The 20274-nt window shown below is 44.1% G+C and overlaps 1 protein-coding gene across 3 annotated transcripts; it reads right to left on the reverse strand.

The window, feature by feature from the left end:
• Nucleotides 1-249: 249 nt before the first annotated feature.
• On the reverse strand, nucleotides 250-17992 carry LOC146340233 (poly(U)-specific endoribonuclease-A-like). 3 transcript variants are annotated; one of them, XR_014784580.1, is made up of 8 exons: nucleotides 17797-17992; nucleotides 10924-11023; nucleotides 10190-10301; nucleotides 8567-8688; nucleotides 8366-8478; nucleotides 4538-4691; nucleotides 2192-2581; nucleotides 1340-2059 (listed from the first exon to the last, which is right to left on the reverse strand). XR_014784580.1 is itself a non-coding variant. In XM_084811848.1 (7 exons), the coding sequence occupies exons 1-7, from the start codon at nucleotides 17805-17807 to the stop codon at nucleotides 2318-2320; spliced, it is 876 nt and encodes a 291-aa protein (XP_084667974.1). In that variant the 5' UTR covers nucleotides 17808-17966; the 3' UTR covers nucleotides 250-2317. The 3 variants fall into 3 exon arrangements, 2 of the variants coding, with proteins under 2 accessions (XP_084667974.1, XP_084667973.1); XM_084811848.1 differs by having other exon boundaries at nucleotides 250-2581; nucleotides 17797-17966; XM_084811847.1 differs by lacking the exon at nucleotides 17797-17992 and having other exon boundaries at nucleotides 250-2581; nucleotides 10924-11067.
• Between the last annotated feature and the right edge of the window lie 2282 nt (nucleotides 17993-20274).

Raw genomic sequence — 20274 nt, forward strand, 5'->3', positions numbered from 1 at the left:
TGCCCCTTCTGTGTCCCCCCTCCAATATTTTTTTTCTGATAGTGCCATGAGATGAGGTCTCATGGGGAAAGCAGCTGGTAGTTAAGCATCCTCCCCCCTTCCTTGGCTCCTCCATTGCAAATTGCTCCCTCCCGACAGCTTATTGCAAGGGCAAAGCAGCCATAGGGCTAGAGTTACACTGAACAGTTGGATCAGGGCCAACAATTGTTTTTCCCCCCCAAATAAAAGTGACAGACTAAGCTTGCCAGTTTAAACGTGAGAATAATTCACACGTAGTTTAGCTTCAGAGCTAAAATGAGCATGTTAAATGTCTGTCTTAAAGCCAGGCTCCCACAGGAGATAAGCTACAAAAGAGAGACACTGGATCACCTCTGCTCACCTGAAGGCAACTTCTCCTCCTCTCCAGGCAGCAAGGAAAGATGGCACTTTGCAAGACTGCTCTCATTAAGGTTCTCACACACACGGGGAAAAAAAGCATTAAGACACATCTTGTTTTGCATCCCAATCCTAAAATGGGCTCAATTAATTGGAACTCTGCATCTCCAGTTTGACACTAAGCCTATCCAGTGAAGGCCAACAAAGAGGCAACGTTATTGTCAAGAATGACAGCCTGTTTTCCACCAGGTTAGGTCGGGCTGTCACATCGGATGCAACCACCTGGGATCGTGTGTTATTATCTAGATGCTCCTCGGCCCCTTTACTCAAGGCCGGGCACAGCCCCTGCTAATTGGGAAGTGAGAACAACTGGAGCTGGTGGGAAGTTCCAGCCTCTTGGAGGAAAGGGTGGTCCATCCAGGGGCTGAAGGAAAATCTGCCCTGGGTTGCCAGGGCTGGGCTTTAAAAGAGGGCTGAGGTCCAGGCATGGTGTCTTCCGTCATCCTGGTGGTCCTGGACCTGCAGACGGCTGGTTGCTATCTGGGGAGATCCATACTTAGGTACATATGTAAGGATAGGCCAGGTAGCTTTATTATTTTGCTTGGGTGTGCGTTCATGAAGATCTCTGTGATTTGGCTTTGTAGTCTCTTGTGTAACTTGCTACTTCCATTCTTCCCTTTCCCTCTACCCCTTTATTTTGATCTTAATAAACCTCTACCCAACCCTTAGTTGGTGTGATCCCTCTGCAGAACCTCAGTGTTAATTTCAGTGCCTCTTGGCTTAAGAGGGTGGCTACTGGGTATTTGGGGGGCTGAAAGGCTGGGTTTGGCCAGTCCTGTTTTGGGGAAGGGGATCCTGGGATAGGGTCCAGAGCGGTCCTCCCTCGCTGGGAGGTTGAGGCCAGTCCCAACGGCTGGGATCCTCCTTCACAACTATTTTTTCTGTCTGTGCTGATAACATCTGTGTAAGAAAAGGCATGTTTATTGTACTATACAAAGGGTTTCAGCAATGGGAAAGCTGTATATGTGTTGGCCAGGTGCACTGTGGCGGACATTCACCTGTGGAGAGGAAATGTGCACTGACTGGAGCCCAAGGAACTGAGGCCTTAAGGCAGGGATTTTTAAACTCTCCACATCTGCAGACACATCCTGACGTTTGTCTTCTGAGGAGCCCAATATTTGCCTGTGGCAGCATCGTGCAGTGGCAGGTGACCTGCTTTTCAGACAAACACCCACAGTACAGTCTTCTCTTTGAGGAACTCTTGGGAAGCATTCAAGGAACCCTGGAAGGGCTGTTTATGGCTTACAGAATTTCACAGTTTCCCTCAGAATTACAGATTCCCTCAAACTACTAAGGATCGGCTGGAGCTGAGGAAAGAGGAGGCCCAGAGGGAGGGCTGGGGGAAATGCCACAGAAGTGAAAGACACGGGCTGTGTGAGGCATAGGAAAGGAGAGAACAGACAGGAAAGGTCCGGACTAAAGGCTAAAGAGCAGGACCACGGAAAAGCCAAAGAGGCAAGAGGCAGAAAGTGGCATATCTCTTTGAACTAGCCACACACACCTTTAAACGTAGGTCTCTAGTCTCATATGAGGGCAGATTTCTTCCTCGCACAAGAAAGGTTTTAAATCATTAAAAAGGAAAGATGACTTGTACCTGTAGGTCGGGGGGGGGCAACTTGTGGCCCTCCAGAGGTTAGGTCCTACAATTCCTATCAGCCCTAACCAGCATAGCCAATGATGAGGGATCATGGGAGTTGTAGGCTAAAACATCTGGAGGGCCACAAGTTGCCCACCCCTGTTGGGGGCGGGAGTGGACAACTGTGTTGATTTTACACATAATATTCTAAATGGCATTCTAAATAATAATGAAAACAATTGGAAGTCTAAAGTCCAACATGGTAACTTGGGAAAAATTCCCTTCAAAAATTAAAGTCTGGGATTTTCAGTACAAATCTTCACTGTTACTGTTGCAGAGGACTGGATATGCTGTCCCTATGCACTGTCCATGGCGGTAGACGACAATCTCCAGTTCATATTCCTCTATTCTCACCCTTTGACGCGTCACTTTTTCATTTGACTGCAGGAAAGCGATGGTATAAAGGGCAAATTCAAACTCGGGGCTGACGCCAATAAAAGTGCTCCCCACAGGCTTCACAAGGCCCTTCCAGCTGAACTGAAGGCTTAAAACTTGGTCATCTTCATCAGGCTGAAAACAAACACACAAAATGTTAGAGAGAGAGAAAGGGAGAGCAAATTAAAATTGTGACTGGATCAAACCAGAGGCATGAAAGGGACACAGAGGATGCACCTTTCCCAGCTATAGTTTGAGCACAGTAGTGCAGCCCTTTGCCCGAAGGCTCAAATGTGGACGGGTCGGAAGAGATGGCGGTGGTGAGGAAACATGCTAGAGGGGTCTTCAATGGCCTCACCTCAAACCAGGAGAAGGAGCAAATGAAGACTTTCGAGAAAATCCCTGAAGAAAAATGTCAGGAGTAGGGAAAAGATATGCCTGTGGCAATTTCTCAAAGAATCCAAGAATTACAGATGTAAAATTCCTGGGAACTTTGAAGCCATAGAAAGAACACAGACATTTTTTTGGAAGGGGGAGGAATATATGCCAACATGCATTTAATGTAATTTGTTTTACTATTTTTTCATTGTTTAATGAAATAAATATTTGTTCCATCTCATTAAGTAGTGCCTATACATTTGGATTTTCAACTAACAGTATATCATCTGGACAGACTATGGGTACAGCCTTATCCACCCTTCATTGGGAGCTTGCTCTATTCAGCTCAGGGCCACACTAGATACAACTTTTATCACGTAAGCTGCCTTTATACTAAAACCCTGCAGCCCTCCCGTTCTTGAGCCTTTCTGCATTTACCACAGGCTCCCAGACAGCGACCACATTATTGCTGAGATGGGAAGCTTTCAATAGTCAAGGTTCCATAGAACTCAATGAAACAGCACCATCTAGTGGCTGTTTTAATCATGTAACATTCTGAGTTAAAAAGATAGTTCATTAGTTCCGGATCTTTCTGAGATGAAATAACCAGGAAATGCCTCTGGATGTGCCCTGGAGGTTAATGATGTCATGAAAAGGCCCCGCAAACTTCCATGAGTGAGCAATCTCAATAGCAGGATAAAAGCTCCATGTGAAGGAGCCCATAGTTTGGTGTGTCACCGTGTCTTTTTTAACCAATAGCCAACACTGAGTTGAGGGGTGTGGGTGGGGGGCGGTAGTCCAGTCAGGACTGCAGTGGGGCCAAGGGATGAAAGCTCCTCTCCCTCCATACCATGGTCCCAATTTGGCTTCCCAGCCCAAGTTTAAGCATAAAAAGCTATACAAAGTTATTTACATGCTAAAAGTTAGCTTTCCCTAGGACCTGCTTCTAAGTAAACATGAATAGAAGCATTGTTAGTAACTGTAGAGAAAATTAACTATAAAATTAACTATTGTAACCCATATTTACTTTATGTATATCTCAGTCCATCTCCATAAATAATATATCTTTCATAATAATAGGATAACTCAAGTTATTTCTCTAACCAGTGTGTGTAAGTTTCATAGTTTCTGATCCTGACCTTTCACTTTTTGCTTCATGGATTTCAGAAAATGGAAGGTTGACATGAGTTAAAAGACACCCCTCAACTTTTTCATGTTAGTTTGCTCGTACACGTGTGCGTGTTTTTTCAAACATCCATCAGCTGCTTTCACTTGAGGCAAAGACAGAGGAAGCTAATGCAAGTGAAGACCAGGACGAACAAATCCAAGAAGTCTGGCAGCCTCCTAGTTTGGAAGATGCTCTGGATTCTGCAACTTTTGAACATACTTCCAACATCAAATCCTATGAGTGTTCCTTGTTTGCTAATCCAGACAAAGAAGATTTGTGCGCACAAGCACCTGCAGAATAGGAGACAACACACGCACACTCACGTGCACATGTATTGTATGTGTTTCTTACATATATACATCTATATATATTTTTTTGTGATATTTATATACCACTAAATATAATAAAATCCCTAAGTGGTTTACATATTTTATGCACATATAAAATACATATGTAAATATGTAAATACATACATATAATACATAAAATATATAAAATAAATATTTGTATATACATACAAATAATAATCTTTTCTATTCTCTTACCCTGTTTTTGTTTCGTCTAGCCACATAGCCCTTGTAGTCAATGTGTTTCCGTTTTTCCTCAAGGTAAAACTGCACCCAGTTATGCAGACCCAGGATTTCATGCCCTCGTTTAGTTTCCCCAACAAACACGTGTTCGAATCCACAGGAGTCAGGTCTATACAGAAAACCGGTTTGTGAAAATATAGTTCAAATAAAATTTAGACACCAATAATGTATTTAATTAAATACCAATAATGTATTTAATGCAACATTAAAAAAAATAAAGAACGTTCATTAAGCTCATATCAATGTCTCTTGGTAGAAGTTAAGACATAATGATAAAAACCCAAACAACTTTTGATAAAGTTGGGGAGGAGGATTGTCCTATAAAAGACTGAGCTGTCAATTAGAAAGCCTTCTACATGAGGCATTTATTGTGTGCTCGTGATTCCCCACCCAGAATAGCTGGTGGGTGCTTTGGCGTCGCCATCTTCCAGGGCCTATGCAGTGCTTTGCAACCATTATAGCGGGGGGGGGGGTGTCGGGGTCTAACAAGGAAAGTCTGGGGTTTCTGTGAATGGCAGCATGAGATCCTGGTTTTGCAGCACCACCTAGTGGTTGCGTAATGAAACATATAGAAAGGCAGAAAAAGAAAATCCCCGGAAAAAAAACTTGTGTAAAGGAGCCGATCTTAATCCCGCAAAGAATCCAGAAGCAGAAACCTCAGTAAAGCAGTGCGTTAAAAGACTCGTGTAGAAAAGCCCAGAACAGCCCTGGTTCAATTTGTGCTTCTTCCTAGTGAACTCACTTGATGACCCCAGGCAAACTGCTCTCTCTCACCCTTAGCCCCAGATCTGTATTATGGGGATATTAACCACCTTACTGGATCATTGAACTAATGGGAACAAAGTGCTTTGTGCACTCAAATATTGAGTTTATTAACACTGCATAAATGCGTAGAATTCTTTCATGGCACATATTCCACAAAGAAATGTGCAATGTCCTTCGCAAAGAACTTAGTCATTATCCCATGTCTATCCCACCTTTCCTCCAAGCAGGTTAGAGAAGCATGCTTGGGGCTATCCCAGTTTTGCCCCACTATAATCCTACAAGGTTTATCGAGCTCAGGGCCAAACCAGATAGGACAGTCAATACATCTGAATTTAATAAGCCCTTTTTCAAAATACAAAGAGCAGTCGTTGGGGGAGCTGATAATTATTCAGATCAGGGCTGGCATTGTGAGCAGGCATAGCTGGGCACCTGCCCAGGTATTTCTGGTATCTTTTGCCCTGCCCAAAGGGACCCCTAGACTTCCTCCTCCTTTTCACCATTGCAGCTTGCTTCCTCACCAGCCTCTCACTCTGGCCCAGACAGCGGCAGTGCTGAGGAAGAGGAGCAGGAGATGTCCCTGCCTGCTTGCGCGCTGGCTCTCTGCCCATCAAGCAAGCAAGTGGTAGCAAGGATCATAGAACAGTAGAATCTATGATAGTATCATAGAACAGTAGGGTTGGAAGGGGCCTACAAGAGCATCGAGTCCAACCCCCTGCTCAATGCAGGAGTCCAAGTTAGAGCATCCCCAACAGATGGCTGTCCAGCCTCATAGAATCATAGAATAGTAGGGTTGGAAGGGGCCTACAAGAGCATCGAGTCCAACCTCCTGCTCAATGCAGGAGTCCAAGTCAGAGCATCCCCAACAGATGGCTGTGCAGCCTCATCTTGAGGCTGGGCAGCCATCTGTCGGGGGCGGGGGGATGAGGAAGAGGAGCTGGTGACCATGGCAGTGAGGAAGTCGGTCCACTCACTGAGGCAGGGGGCCTCTTGGGCTGTCTTGCCCACAGGCCCTGGAGCCCACACTGATTCAGATCACAGCAGGAAGGGAGGGGGGAGTGTAACCCTTTCCTCCCCAACAGTGGTCCTTATTTATTCATTTCATTTCTATACCACCGAGATATACCGTCCTTAGAATAATCCCTTCTCTGAATCTGCTTTTTGCATGGGAAGGAAAAGCCCGTCCTCACCTGCTGTGATCCTGATGATCATTCCTCCTCCCTCCCCCACCCCGCCTATCGCTCATGGTATTTGCATTTTTTTAAAAGCATGCAAGTTAAAGACAAAGATGCATTTCACATCGCATGTAGTTTGGCCCTCAGAGGCAGTGACATGCCCAAGTCCATCCCTTATCCTTCAGGGATGAGCAGCGATAGGAAGACAAGTCTCCCTAACACGTGTCCAAAACTCTAACCACTACGCAACCTTGGCTTCATGACCTAGATTTGTAGATGACCTAGTCTTGAGAACTGCTTCAGGGGGAGGCGCTGTTCCATCAAGGGTGAGCTGTTCCACCTGCTTTCCTCCTCCCACCGCCCCCAGACTTTGAAAGCAAGGCCGCAGCTTCGGGGCTCTGCTTCAGGGGGAGGCGCTCTTCCAACCAAGGCATTTTTTCCTCGTCTCCTCTGCCCGTCGCCCTGCCTGGGAAACCTTGTAAAGAGCCCTGGATTATTCCAGCTCTACTCCAGCATTTTGGCCAATGAGTTTTTGCTTGGGGATATGTAGGAGGTACGTTCAGGCTGCAGGGTTTTCAGTTGTTTTAGTTTTAAACAGCTGTTGTGATATTTCTGCTTTAAACTTTTATTTAGCGTATTGTTTGAATACTGTATTGGTGTATTTTTGTGAGCCGCTTTGGGGGCCTTTCGGCCAAAAGGTGGCGTAGAAATAAAATATAACATCACGTTCACTCATCGTGTGCACTTGTGACACCCGTCCATATTCTCACACCAAGAACCACTGGCTTTGGGAAGCCCACAAGTATTGCATGAAGGAGACAGCCCCTCTGTGCTGTTGTTGTTCCAGCAGCTGGTAGTCAGAGGCATAGTGGGTGCTTTGAGCAAGTCACTGTGTCTCAGCCTAGCCTCCTCACAAGGTCGTTGCAGTAACAGGTAAGCATTTAAAAGACTGTGGACACTAAAAAGTGCCACATAGCTGGTTAACGGTAATACAAAACTGGCAATAGTTTTATAGGGCAAAACCTTTTCCAAGAGTATATGCAAGTTTTTGAATTACAGAGAATTCTTCAGCATGCAAAACTGAGAAGTGTACCCTGTGAAGTGTATCTTGTGAATTTTCTTACTCTTTAGGTTTAAGCTTCCATGTTTGGATGGATACATACACTATGAACATCTCTACACCAGCCTAAAATCCTGCATTTAAAACGGGGCTTTCTGCTTCCATTTTAAATGCAGAACTACAATGGACTCCCTTTACACGCGCTTCCTTTCCCCTCTTTCCCCCTTTCCCCCTTATTTGAGTCTTCCACATGTTTCATTATACTGCCGCCAGATGGCGCTGTGGTCTAGCACCTCTTATTGCAAGTTTTCCTCTTTTCATGGAGGGAACTCAAACAGAACTCAAGCGCTGTAATTTGACAGCTCATTATCTCTGATCTTTTTTACAAAATGTTATATATAAACTATATATATATATATATATATATATATATATATATATATATATAATGTTTTATATATTTTGTATTGTTTTATTGTGCGGTCTTTGGTTTTAATTTTTGTGAACCGCCCAGAGAGCTTCAGCTATTGGGCGGTATAGAAATGAAATGAAATGTAATAATGAAAGAAAGAAAGAAAGAAAGAAAGAAAGAAAGAGACAAATGAAATAAAGGTCATTTAGTGCGGGAGACACCCTGGAGGTTAACGACATCATCTGAAGGACCCATAAACTTCCGTGAGTAACCAGTCCCAATAGCAAGATAAAAGCTCCGTGTGAAGAAGCCCTATGAACTACATGCTTCAAGCTAATGTACAGCTGTTTTTTTAAAAAAAAGATCAGTCATACCCTTTTCCTCCTTGCCGAGAGTAGAGGTGAAACCAAATAGCATAGAGCTGAGACTTGAAATCCTTAAGATCTGGTTTTGTCCAAGTTTTTTTAACTAAATATTGATGAGTAAGCTGGAAGAAATTAAATAAAAATGAATTTAGCTCACAGTTGACAATCTATCAGATAACATAACAAGTTGAAAAAGGCTGCTGCGCTCACTTTCATCACTTCAGTTTCTAAAACCGCATCAAGAAAACGATGATTTTCAGCTGTTTCCTCTGGGGTCACTAGCTCTGGCATACCAGTTGATGTCTCATAGTTGTCCAACAGTGAAATAAAAGCTGTAAGAGGAAAGAAAATGTTCAGATTAACTTAGTAAGTAGGAGGAAAGATAGATGCCATTTACATTCCTTATTGTGGACTGAGACCTGGATTCAAGCCACTTACACAAAGTAAAAGTTGCAGAGGGCTACTGGCGGCAGAAAGAAAAGATGTCTGGCTTATGACTGCAGACTATAAACCAGAGGTGGGAAACCTTTTTCAGTCCAAAGGCTAAATTCCAATCTGGGGAAAGTCGTGAGGGTACATTCCATCTCTGGGTGGGGCCAAAGGCAGACTGGGCAGGGCAAATGTTTTCTTTACTGATTTTAAGCCTACTCACTGGTGAGCAGGACAAGCCTCTGAATGTCTACTCAAAAGTAAGCAAGACAGAATACTCGGCACCACTTTCAAATAGGAAGTCTCTGCATGACTACTCAGAGGTAAGCAGGAGGATAAGGCTCAGGAGTAAGCAGGGCTGAATCAGCTTTCTACCCCGGCAGGAAAAAGCTCTTATCTCTGGAAAGCAGCTGATCGGAGATAAGAGCTTCTCCCTGCTGTGCACTGAGAACGGCAGCCTTTCTCAGTACTGAGCGGGGAAAAGCTCTTATTAGGAAATTGTTGAGAAACAACTGACACACAACATGGAGGAAAGGGAGATGCCAACCTTGCTTATTTCCCTTTCTCCCTATCCCAAGGCTCTGTGATTGTGCCCTGTAGCGTACTTCTTACATCCAGTGAGACACTCTTTCCCATGCATGCTACACATGCGATGCACAGGCGTAGTTCCACTTACAAGCAGAAAATAAATTAAAAAATACAGATTAGAGACCAGGAACCAATCACTGCATGACCGAAAGGTCTTTCAGTTGCTCCTCTTGTGAGACTTGTATGGGCGACACTTCGCTGGTCTGGGCTGCCAGGTTAGTAGCTGTTGTGTCCATTTCAAGAATGTTTTGCTATTTATAGTTAAGAGATCCATTTTTTTATTTCACAATTTCTATTGCTGGCATCTTTTCAGTGTTTTTGCCACTCTGCACATCAGCTGGTGTATTCTTTAAAAAAAATAAGGAGGTTTTGTTTTTTGGTTGGTAAATAAGATCTTGTGTGAAGCATCAGGTGATCGTCTGACTGGAATCAAACATTAAGCCCACTTGAAACCGCAGGCATCTTTCATAACAAGCAAAGCTCATGAGTCTTTCCCTGCAAAAACACACATCTATCTACTAGCAAAATGTATTTAAAATAAATAGCTACGAACTGTTAAGATTTCAGTGGTTCCCTTCATTCTCCTATGGGTTTCGTCATACAATAAACTCATGTTGGATTTCTTTACTGCTTTAATTGTCATGGCTTTCCCCAAAGAATCCTGGGAATTTTTGGTTTGGGGAGGAACTAAGTCTTCTCAGAGATTGGTAGCTTCCCCTCACTTTGGGACTGGGTGTCTGTTAATAAAAATCAGCATTACATCTAGCTTGCTTAGGAAAGAATGATATAAATGTACTGTCAAGGAAGAGGTCCTACTTGAATAGGTTTTTGTGCTCTTCAGACGTTGCTCGTTGACATTGCAAAAGAGAGGTTCCGAAGCATTGTCTCTGGCAACTTGACTGCCCTGTTGTACGAAGCCCGCCTTGCCCTGGTGACAAAACAAGGCGTTACCACAGATGCAGAATGCGCTGAAGGTATATGACACTGCAGCTCAAAGCAAGCAAGTCCAGTTCTGTAAGCCTTCGGGAAAACAAAATGGGAGGCAAGGAGGCAGAGGCTGCCATTTTCTTTATTTATTACGTTTACATCCCGCCTTTTTTCCACCTTAAGGAACCCAAGGCAGCATACATAATCCTCCTCTCCATTTTATCCTCACAACAACTCTGCGAGGTAGGTTGGGATGACAGTCTGTGACACGCCCGAAGTCACCCAGTGAGCTTCCGTGGCCGAGTGGGGATTAGAACCCGGATCTCCCATCTCCCGGTCCAACACTCTAGCCACTATACCACACTGGCTCTCCATGCTCATTTTTTGTGAAAGGCCCATGTTGAGCATAATTCACACTTTATTTATCATTCTATTTGTTATATTTGTTGGACACCTCATAAAACTAATTCTCTAGGCTGAGCTAGTTTTTTTAGTTCTGCCATTAGATATTAAGTTGTACATAATTTCCTGTAAAGTATACAGACAACAAATCCATTTCATAGTGGACTATAATAGCGTCACGTAGTTTTACCCTGGAGTAGGGTAAAGAATATGATTGATACCTGTAAGGAAATTGTATAGTCTTTTCCAGGCACAAAGCGGTTAACATCTGCATCCCAAAGCTCATTGAAAAGCTTGGAGAGTTCATGATTCCAAGTTGACCTAAAAATAAACATAGGGATATACCAATTTGAAAAACTGCCAAATTGAGCCCTCTGGACTTTCCCAGATGGCTGTACCCCATTCCCCGGACTGCTGATTGATTGGTGGTTTCTCTGCTTTTCCCCATTCTAAACAGTTGGAATACCTCTCCTGAGATTTAGCTGTGGGCAATAAGAGCTTTAAGCTAAAATATGCTGGTATTTTTTTGCACCTTTTGCCCGGCCCCCTTTCCATTCGGTCCCCACCCAACCCACCACTGGAATGTTGCCCCTGAGATCTTTCCCGAAACTGAATTTGCCCTTGGGCTGAAAGAGGTTGGACACCTCTGCATTAAAGCCACAGAAAGCCTGCCCTCACACGGGGAACAACTGCTCAGTTCTCCAGGCCTGGCCCACTCTTCCTCCACCCAGCAGCGGTGGCATGTGGACAATGAACTGCCAGGCATTGTCAAAGATGCCCTTCAAGAACACAGAGAAAAGCCTAAATCACCATTTCCAAATGTAGGCAAGGAACACTCGATATCAGACAGCATCAAACATAGCATGGATGGCCCATTTCTTCAAAGAGCCCAAACACTGATTATATTTCCGGGGGGGGGGGGGTTGGGGGGATTGCTGCCACTTCTTTCTTCAACTATGCCTGCTCAGAGACTTCCATGGGTCCAAAATATAGAAGACTGGAGAGAGTCATACAATCATAGGATAGTAGGGTTGGAAGGCGCCTACAAGACCACCAAGTCCAACCCCCTGATCAATGCAGGAATCCAAGTCAAAGTATCCCTGACAGATGGCTGTCCAGCTTCATCTTGAATGCCTCCAGTGTGGGAGAGCCCACCACCTCCCTAGGGAATTGATCCCATTGTCATATTGCTCTAACAGTCAGGGAGTTTTTCCTGATGTTCACCCAGAACCTGAGCCCATTATTCCATGTCCTGCACTCTGGGATGATCGAGAAGAGATCCTGGCCTTGCTCTCTGTGACAACCTTTCAAGAGCACACTCATATCTCCCCTCACTCTTCTCTTCTCAAGGCTAAACATGCCCAATTCTTTCATTCTCTCCTCATAGGGCTTTGTTTCCAGTCCCCTGATCATCTCCATTGCCCTCCTCTAAACCTTTTCCAGTTTGCCTGCGTCCTTCTTAAAATGTGGTGCCCAGAACTGGACACAGCACTCAAGAAGAGGCCTAACAAGTGCTGAGTAGAGGGGAACTAGTAATTCACGGGATTTGGAAGCTATACTTCTATTAATGCAGCCCAAAATAGCATTTGCCTTTTTTGCCGCCACATCACATTGTTGGCTCATATTCAGCTTGTGATCGACAACAATTCCAAGATCCTTCTCGCTTGTAGTGTTGTTGAGCCAAGTATCCCCCATCTTGTAACTGTACATTGGGTTTCTTTTTCCTAGGTGCAGAACTTGGCATGTATCCCTATTAAATGTCAATCTGTTGTTTTCTGCCCAGCGCTCCAGCCTATCAAGATCACTTTGAATTTTGTTTCTGTCTTCCAAAGTATTAGCTATCCAGCCCAAATTTGTGTCATCTGCAAATCTGATCAGCATTCCCTGCACCTCCTCCTCCAAGTCATTAATGAAAATGTGGAAGAGCACTGGGCCCAGGACTGAGCCCTGCGGTACCCTGCTCGTTACCTCTCCCCAGTTTGAGAAGGTCCCATTGATAAGCACTCTTTGAGTCAGCTTCTGTAGCCAGAGATATGGCCACCAAAGTACAAAGCTAACGCTCCTTGGCCAGATGTTTAATCATAGGAGAGCCTTCCCCAACCTGGTGCCATCCCAATGTTTTGGACTTCAATTCCCATCAGCACCAGTTAACATGGCTAATGGTGAGGGATCATGGGAGTTGACATCCGAAACATCTGGAGGGCACCAGCTTGGGGAAGGTGTACACACTGACTTGCAGCCAGCAGCTCACCCTAGCCCCAGCTGGGAATGCCTGGGACTAAACCTGGGATCTCTGGCATGCAAAGCACTGAACTATTGTCCTTCCCAAGGCGGGAGCCCTCTTATCCTGGTGTAAGGCCTTACCTGGGAATCAAACCCAGGACCTCTTTCACCCAAAACAAGAATCATGCCACAAGGCTAAGAAGCCTGACACAACACAGGAATTTAAAGGAACAGCCCTCTTCTATCTCTCGCATGGGCTTGTTCCTCAATCACTTGAAGATTGGGAATGTACTACAAGCTCATTAAAACTGGCACATTCATCAGGCATATCCTTCTAAAGTATATTTGCTGCAGAGGCTAGAACAACCTTCCCCAAACTGGTGCCTTCCACATGTGTTGGGCTACAACTCCCATAATAGATGGCCTGGGGATTATAGGAGTTGTAGTCCAACACATCTGGAGGGTACCAAGTTGGGGAAGGCTGAGCTAGAAGATCCCATCTTGTGGGGCAACATCCTTTCAAATATAGCACCACCTCTTTGCCAACTTTATCCTGAGCAAAACCTAGGATGAAAAGACGGCGTTCTTTCAGAATATGAGAAGTTCTTCTTTCAGATAAATGTGTGAAACTGTTTTTAAACCTATGGCTTGTCATTATGTGCAAACAGCCCCATGAATATTTATGGCATAAAAGGTAAAGGTAAAGGTGTCCCCAACCAGTCGTGTCCGACTCTAGGGTGCGGTGCTCATCCCCGTTTCTAAGCCGAAGAGCCAGCGCTGTCCGAAGACGCTTCCGTGGTCATGTGGCCGGCATGACTGAACACCGAGGTGCACGGAACGCTGTTACCTTTCCCGCCGAGGCGGTACCTATTTATCTACTTGCAATTTCTTGCTTTCGAACTGCTAGGTTGGCAGGAGCTGGGACTGAAGACGGGAGCTCACTCCGTCACGCAGCACTCGGGTCTCGAACTGCTGACCTGCCGACCTTCCGGTCTGCAGTTCAGCGTCTTAACCACTAAGCCACCACGGCCTATTGCTTTGTGGATGTAGCTTCCTTTTCTTGCTTTTAATTTTTTACTGATATCTCTAGAGTAGAATTTTTACCCCACTTCTAGACTAATTACAATTAGCCTAAGGAAGAGAGTCACCCCATAGCTTCCAACTACTTCTAACAATGGACAAAACTCCCAAGTTCAGGACAATGTGAACACACAGGCAGGGGCATGGCCAATTGCCCTCTATAATGGCATGTCTTCTGTAAATGTTTAAGGAATTCCATTCATTGACAGTATTGTACTGTACTGTCTTGGTTCAGTAGTTTGAAGACGCAAGAACACTAAGTTGCTTATCGAGTTACCACACAGAAACAATGAGGCCTTGTGCAAATTTGCACTGGCACAAACCCAGATTTTGCAAGCAAGTTGCAAGGCTTACAAATACGAACGGACGGGAAAAAATTAGCTTGATTACAAATTGTTATTGATACAAAAAGTGTGATGCCGTAATAATGATCACACATGGAAGAAATATTGTATGAGATGCTAAAATGCATTTTTGTGTGTGCTGGGAAGATGCACAACTGGCAGGAAAAACTGCAATTGCATCATTAAGATTTGATCGGTGACCATTGTTTCAAGTGGTGTTTGCAACCACTTAAGAAACAGGCAAGAGTTATGTAAAATAAAGGTTTTTTTATTTAACAAACCGTGCTTCCAACTCCTCACTCTCTGGCTGGGTTCATACAAAATGACAACCCACACTCAACACGACAACCCACACTATGCCTTGAGTGTGGGTTTTATTTATTTATTTATTTATTAAATTTATTAATCGCCCATCTGACTGGTCACCCAGCCACTCTGGGCGATGTACAACCCACCATAAACAATTTAAAACAATAAAATTTTACCATAATTTTTTTTTTTAAAAAAATGTTAGCCACGAACAACCCAGCAACAAACCATGGGTTCTCTTCATGGGTTTTTGTGGTTAACAAACCGTGTTTGTTAGCACAGCTGGGTTCACACAACATAACAACCCACAGTTCAACACTGTGTTGTGTGAACCCAGCCTCTGTGTCCCTCCTTATCCATCTCTGTATTGTTATACTGAGTCACTTCCCGGTATCTGTTCCTCACACCTTTCCTCTGTGTCACTAAGAGCTCAGTCCTATGGCCGCTAGACAGCGTGTAGACAGCCATAGGATTTTTCCGTTTCTGGGAACCAAGCTCGGAGTGAGCGCTCTGAGGTCGGTTCCCAGAAACCCACCTCCCCTCCACCACCTCATAGGCAGGACAGTTTGTCCTGGCTCTGCACTCAGAAGACCAGCACAGAGCGGTTGAAAAGGAGTGTTCCACAGGGCAGGAACTGCAGAAGCGCTGTTACAATGCTTCCTATGCGCTGTCTGGCCTCCCCTACCCACACCCACCCCACTCTGAGGTGCCCCAGCTAGACAGCTGAAATCAGCTGTCTAGCCACAAATGCGGGGCGGCTGGAGCTCGGAGGAGAAGATCTTCTCCGTGTTCTGCCCACCCTGCATTGGATAGTTGGCCACCTCCGAATTCGGAGGCAGCCGACTATCCCCATAGGATTGTGCCCTAAGTTATTCTTCCTGTCTGCTACAGCAACCGTCCTACCTAGTTCCACATACATTGATACAAGCATGAGGCCTAGTCATGATGGTAAGTTGTTTTTAAGTGAATGCTTCTTATTCCAAAATATGCAGAATATCATAGATGTAATAGTTTTGAACACCTTGGGTTGGATCCAGATTTGGTCATGCTCAGAACAGACCCTCTGAAACCAATGGGACCTAACTTAGGGATGACTAACTTGTCCATTGAATTCAGTGGGTCTACAACTAAGTTTACAAATCTGCCTCCTTGTATCCGGCACACACAGCAAAACAGATGATCAGCAATTCTATATTATCATTTATCTTGGTTATTTTTAGTTGTCAACTAAGGCCTGGAATTTTATCGATATTTTCTTATAGAAAATAACAGACTGCCCTCCCACTCTTCAGATCAGCACAAATTAGGGCTTTGTTTTTTGTTTGGTTTTTAAGGTTAGTCTTACACTGCTTTCTTCTTTTCAAACAAAGCAAAATAAAACAGATTTGGAAAAGTGAATTCCATCATTCTCTTAAAACAAGTTACATTCCTATCTGATAAAAAAAAGTATTGCAGCAGCAGCAGCAAAGACCTAGAAAACTGTATTGACTGGTGTTTCAAAACAATGCCCACGGAACATTTTACCTCTACTTTTCCACAAGTTTGGGCCTGCAGTTTCATCAGGTGGGAGTTGTCTTTCAAGAGTGAAATACAAGAGTTAAGCGTCCTTCACACCACACTGGATTGTGGCCCAAATCCTTAAACCATCCAGATGAGACCCAACATTTGCTGAACTACGCAATAGGCGAAAAAAATGAATCTCGCATAACTGTTAGAGGCATATTTATTTATTTTATTATTTAGTTAATACATTTGTATCCCACCCTATATCATTAAGATCTCAGGGTGGCGTACAGATAAAATCAATTTAAACAGTACAAAACAATAAATAATTCAAACAGCTAAAAACATATTAAACCATTAAACAAGCTAATACCAATTAAAATCTAAAACAATAAAACAGTTTAAAAAGTGTGCTACTTTAGGGAACACATTTAACCCTCAAAGGCTTTGATAAAAGCCATGTTTTTAGTTGGCACCAAATTGAGACCAATGTCTGCGCCAATTGGGCCTCCAAGGGGAGGGCATTCAACAACCAGGGTGCCACAGCAGAGAAGGCCCCCTCCCACATCCCACCATAGTGTATGCCTCGTACTAGTGTGACACAGATGAGGGCTGCTCTAACAGATCTCAGTCCTCAGGCAGGCATATATAGGGAGAGGTCTCTAACGCAAGGTGTGATCTCCACAGCTGATACAGCAAATGACACTATAAATCCTAGCTGGTCTCTGCAGAATGACACTCCCTTTCTTATATGTTACTAATGTTACTGTGTGTTGTAATAGTTGCACAACAGAGCAGGAGAACTCATAAAATAAAAACAGACGTTTCACCATTGGTATTGCCTTTTGTCGAGCAAGTTGGGGGAACGCTCTCCTCCCCGTCTCACAAACACACAGAGCAGCTTCTCTGTGGAAAATTCCTGCCACGGCATAAACATTTGACGTTGGCTGGTGGAGACTCATTTCAGTATAAGAGTCTTAAAACCACAAAACCTGCATTGCAAAACCGCACTGCAGATTTGGAAGGGGTGGGCGATGAACCCTGGTTGTACACCTTCATATTATGCACATAAAATTCTTTCTAGCGCTTGTCAGATCTCTCAGCCTTTGCTGTTGCCGACGTGTGTACAAATTCTAAATAAACTCTATCCATAATGATAATCCTGCATAACTACCTTAATTATGGATGGGGGTTATTGTTTAAAGTAAACAACGGTGTATTTATTTTGTGCATCTATTAGTAACCATAACAATTAATAGCACTAGTCTATAAATAAAGCTGCCTTTGCCTAAGGCGTGGAGAACCAAACTTCCGTTTAACTGCATTCAAAATGTAGCAATTAAGTAAACTTTCCATTAAATCCATACAATGCAAAGGTTAAGAATGCTGGCTCTATCTGCCATTGTAACTTTAGCGCCGCTTATTACGGATACAGCTACGGATGAAACAGTGACAACTTCTTATTTTTATGTCAGTTGCAGACTAAAGCAAGTTTCCAGAACAAGCAAGCAAAGGACATAAAATAAATCTGCCCTTCACACAGCATCCAGGGTCAAATGTACAGTTGTTCAAGCTTAACCTGTTCCCAGTGCATAGGGCTGCAGAAGAAAGCCAAAATGTGCCATTCTCTCTTACCTCTGAGCCATGTTGACCAAATATTGCCCCCTCACCCCAAGGCAAACAAACTAACAGTGAGTAGAAAGTCCAGTTACACCTTCCAAGCTCCTCCTTAAGCACCTCCAACCTGGTCCCCAAGAGCTGTCTTTCAATATGATAGGCAGAGCAGGACGGTGGCAGAGAAAGAGACGTGGCAAACAAAAGAGGCTGTACTGGAAGAATCCTTGGGTGGGGCTGAGAGTGACACCTTTGTGTTGATAAGGTGTGCTTTGTCGCCACAGAGACATATCAGCAAGGAACCACAGCTGCTGAAAATATGTCATGTTCAGCCCCAGGGCATTTCATATTATTATTATAGATACATCCAAATGTGTGTCTTAAAAAAAAAAAAAAAGTTGAGGGGCAATTCTTGGGCTATATTTTTTGCCCCAGAAATATGAGGTCTGCATCCCAAAACACTGTTTCTTCTACTGAGAAACAGATGAAAACAATGTGTTCTTAATTCGCTGGGGTTTTTTAATTATTATTTATTTATTGCATTTATATCCCTCCTTTTTTCCTCTTTTGGGGACCCAAGGCAGAGTACATAATCTATCACAGTCACAGACTGACTCCTCCTCCATTTTATCCTCACAACAACAACCCTGTGAGGTAGGCTGGGCTGAGAGTCTGTGACTGGCCCAAAGTCACCCAGTGAGCTTCCATGGCTGAGGGGGGACTAGAACCCGGATCTCCCGACTCCCAGTCCAACACTCTCACAACTACGCCACGCTGGCTCTCAGTGTGGTGTGATGGCTCTCATTATAAAGTTCTTCTATATCATAGAAAAGGAAGTTGAATAAATGTTGCATGGAAAGGAAGTCTCTTCCTCTCTCTCAGATGCCACTTGTCTTGATAAGGAGCATCTGGAAATCATTCGCATTATAAAAAGGAGGGGGAACAGGTTCGCATAGCACAAGCTTGATAGAGTGTAGAAAGCAGTGGTTGTGATTAGCAATCGAAGCAAATGCTGTTTGTGGTTTAATGATGAATAACTTTCTTGTGTGGCTAAAATGGATACTTAAAGGGTTTCAAAGTTACAATTTAATGGAGCAAGCACCCCTAGAGCAAAAGCCTGATTATGTTCTGAAACGTATAACATATAAAACTTGAGTTGCTCAATTCTGAATACAAAACTAAATACATGACATTCCATCCTTCCCGCCCCCCGAAGTATCCAGCATTTGCCTACCACCTCTAACATGCTAGCCTGCAAGAGGTGAAATTCTTGGCTAGCCTGACGTGTGGTCAGAAAGTGGCCCCCAGACCCCCTAATGTTTCTTACCCTTTTCCTTGATGCTTGGATGTAAGAAGCTCCAGAAGCCTTTAGGGCTGAGGCGTGGGCTAAAAATGTTTAAAATAAATAGTCCCCTCCAGTTTGTTTTCCTTTATGGCTCTTGTCTTGGGCCATTTGAAACTAACTGGTATGCTGGCATCTTGTTGCTTTGCATCTTGAAGGAAAGAGCTAGTTTCCCGCCCTGGGCAGATTGCCACTGGTGGGCCTCTTGCAGGGCCATCGAGGGTAGGCATGGTTGAGCAGTGGCTGAGGAACCACACCGCAGCAGGGGCCCACTGACAAGAGCCCCCTGGAATGGCTCCTCCTCTTCACCATTGCAACCAGCTTGTTCATCTGCCTCTCGCTGTGGCCCAGACAGTGGTGGTGGTGGTGAGCAGCAGATCATAGAATCACAGAATAGTAGGGTTGGAAGGAGCCTACAAGACCATCGAGTCCAACCCCCTGCTCAGTGCAGGTCAGAGCATCCCTGACAGATAGCTGTCCAGCCTCATCTTGAAGGCCTCCAGTGTGGGAGAGCCCACCACCTCCCTAGGGAATTGGTTCCATTGTCGTATTGCTCTAACAGTCAGGAAGTTTTTCCTGATGTTCAGCCGGAATCTGGCTTCCTGTCACTTGAGCCCATGATTCCATGTCCTGCATTCTGGGATGATCGAGAAGAGATCCTGGCCTTCCTCTCATTTATATCTTTGTCCAACAGTACAGAGTTTTAAGTCATATACACAGTGGAACTATGCACTATACATCTCAGAGAAAAGAATTCTACAGTTCCACTATAAGTTACTAGATTGCGTTAAGAGTACACAGTTATGTTTCACAATTAAAAGTACAAATTTACCTAAAACATTTGGCATAAAGATCAGTAAAAGACATGAAGACCCACCCACAATGAATGGAAAAGGCAGTTGTTTTCTTCCAGCAAAGTCTGTTACAAGTCAAAGGGGTATAAAAACATATTAGTCAATATGTGTTCATATTTTTCTACTGTGCAGCAGGACAACACAGGAGGGACGAAGGCAATGCAATAAAAGGCAAACTCCATAAACCTTGCTTGAAAGATGTAAAAAAATGAACTGCGGGGAAAACTATTGCTAAGCATTTCATAAGCCAAGCTGGCTGGATGCACCTGATCTCGTCTGATCTCAGAAGCTAAGCAGGATCAG

This window comes from Heloderma suspectum, chromosome 7, assembly GCF_057233095.1.
Source record: "Heloderma suspectum isolate Gila_16-S chromosome 7, 16-S_ref, whole genome shotgun sequence".
NCBI lineage: Eukaryota > Metazoa > Chordata > Lepidosauria > Squamata > Helodermatidae > Heloderma > Heloderma suspectum.

Bases quoted from the DNA above. Each gene is read 5' to 3' on its own strand.
- LOC146340233 (XM_084811847.1), bottom strand. From the start codon at position 11,037: ATGTTTATTTTTAGGTCAACTTGGAATCATGAACTCTCCAAGCTTTTC. The intron at 10,302-10,923 runs GTATCAATCATA...TTTTGTCACCAG, and splicing joins ACTATACAATTTCCTTACAG to GGCAAGGCGGGCTTCGTACA. The intron at 8,479-8,566 runs GTGAGCGCAGCA...AATTTCTTCCAG, and splicing joins TAGAAACTGAAGTGATGAAA to CTTACTCATCAATATTTAGT.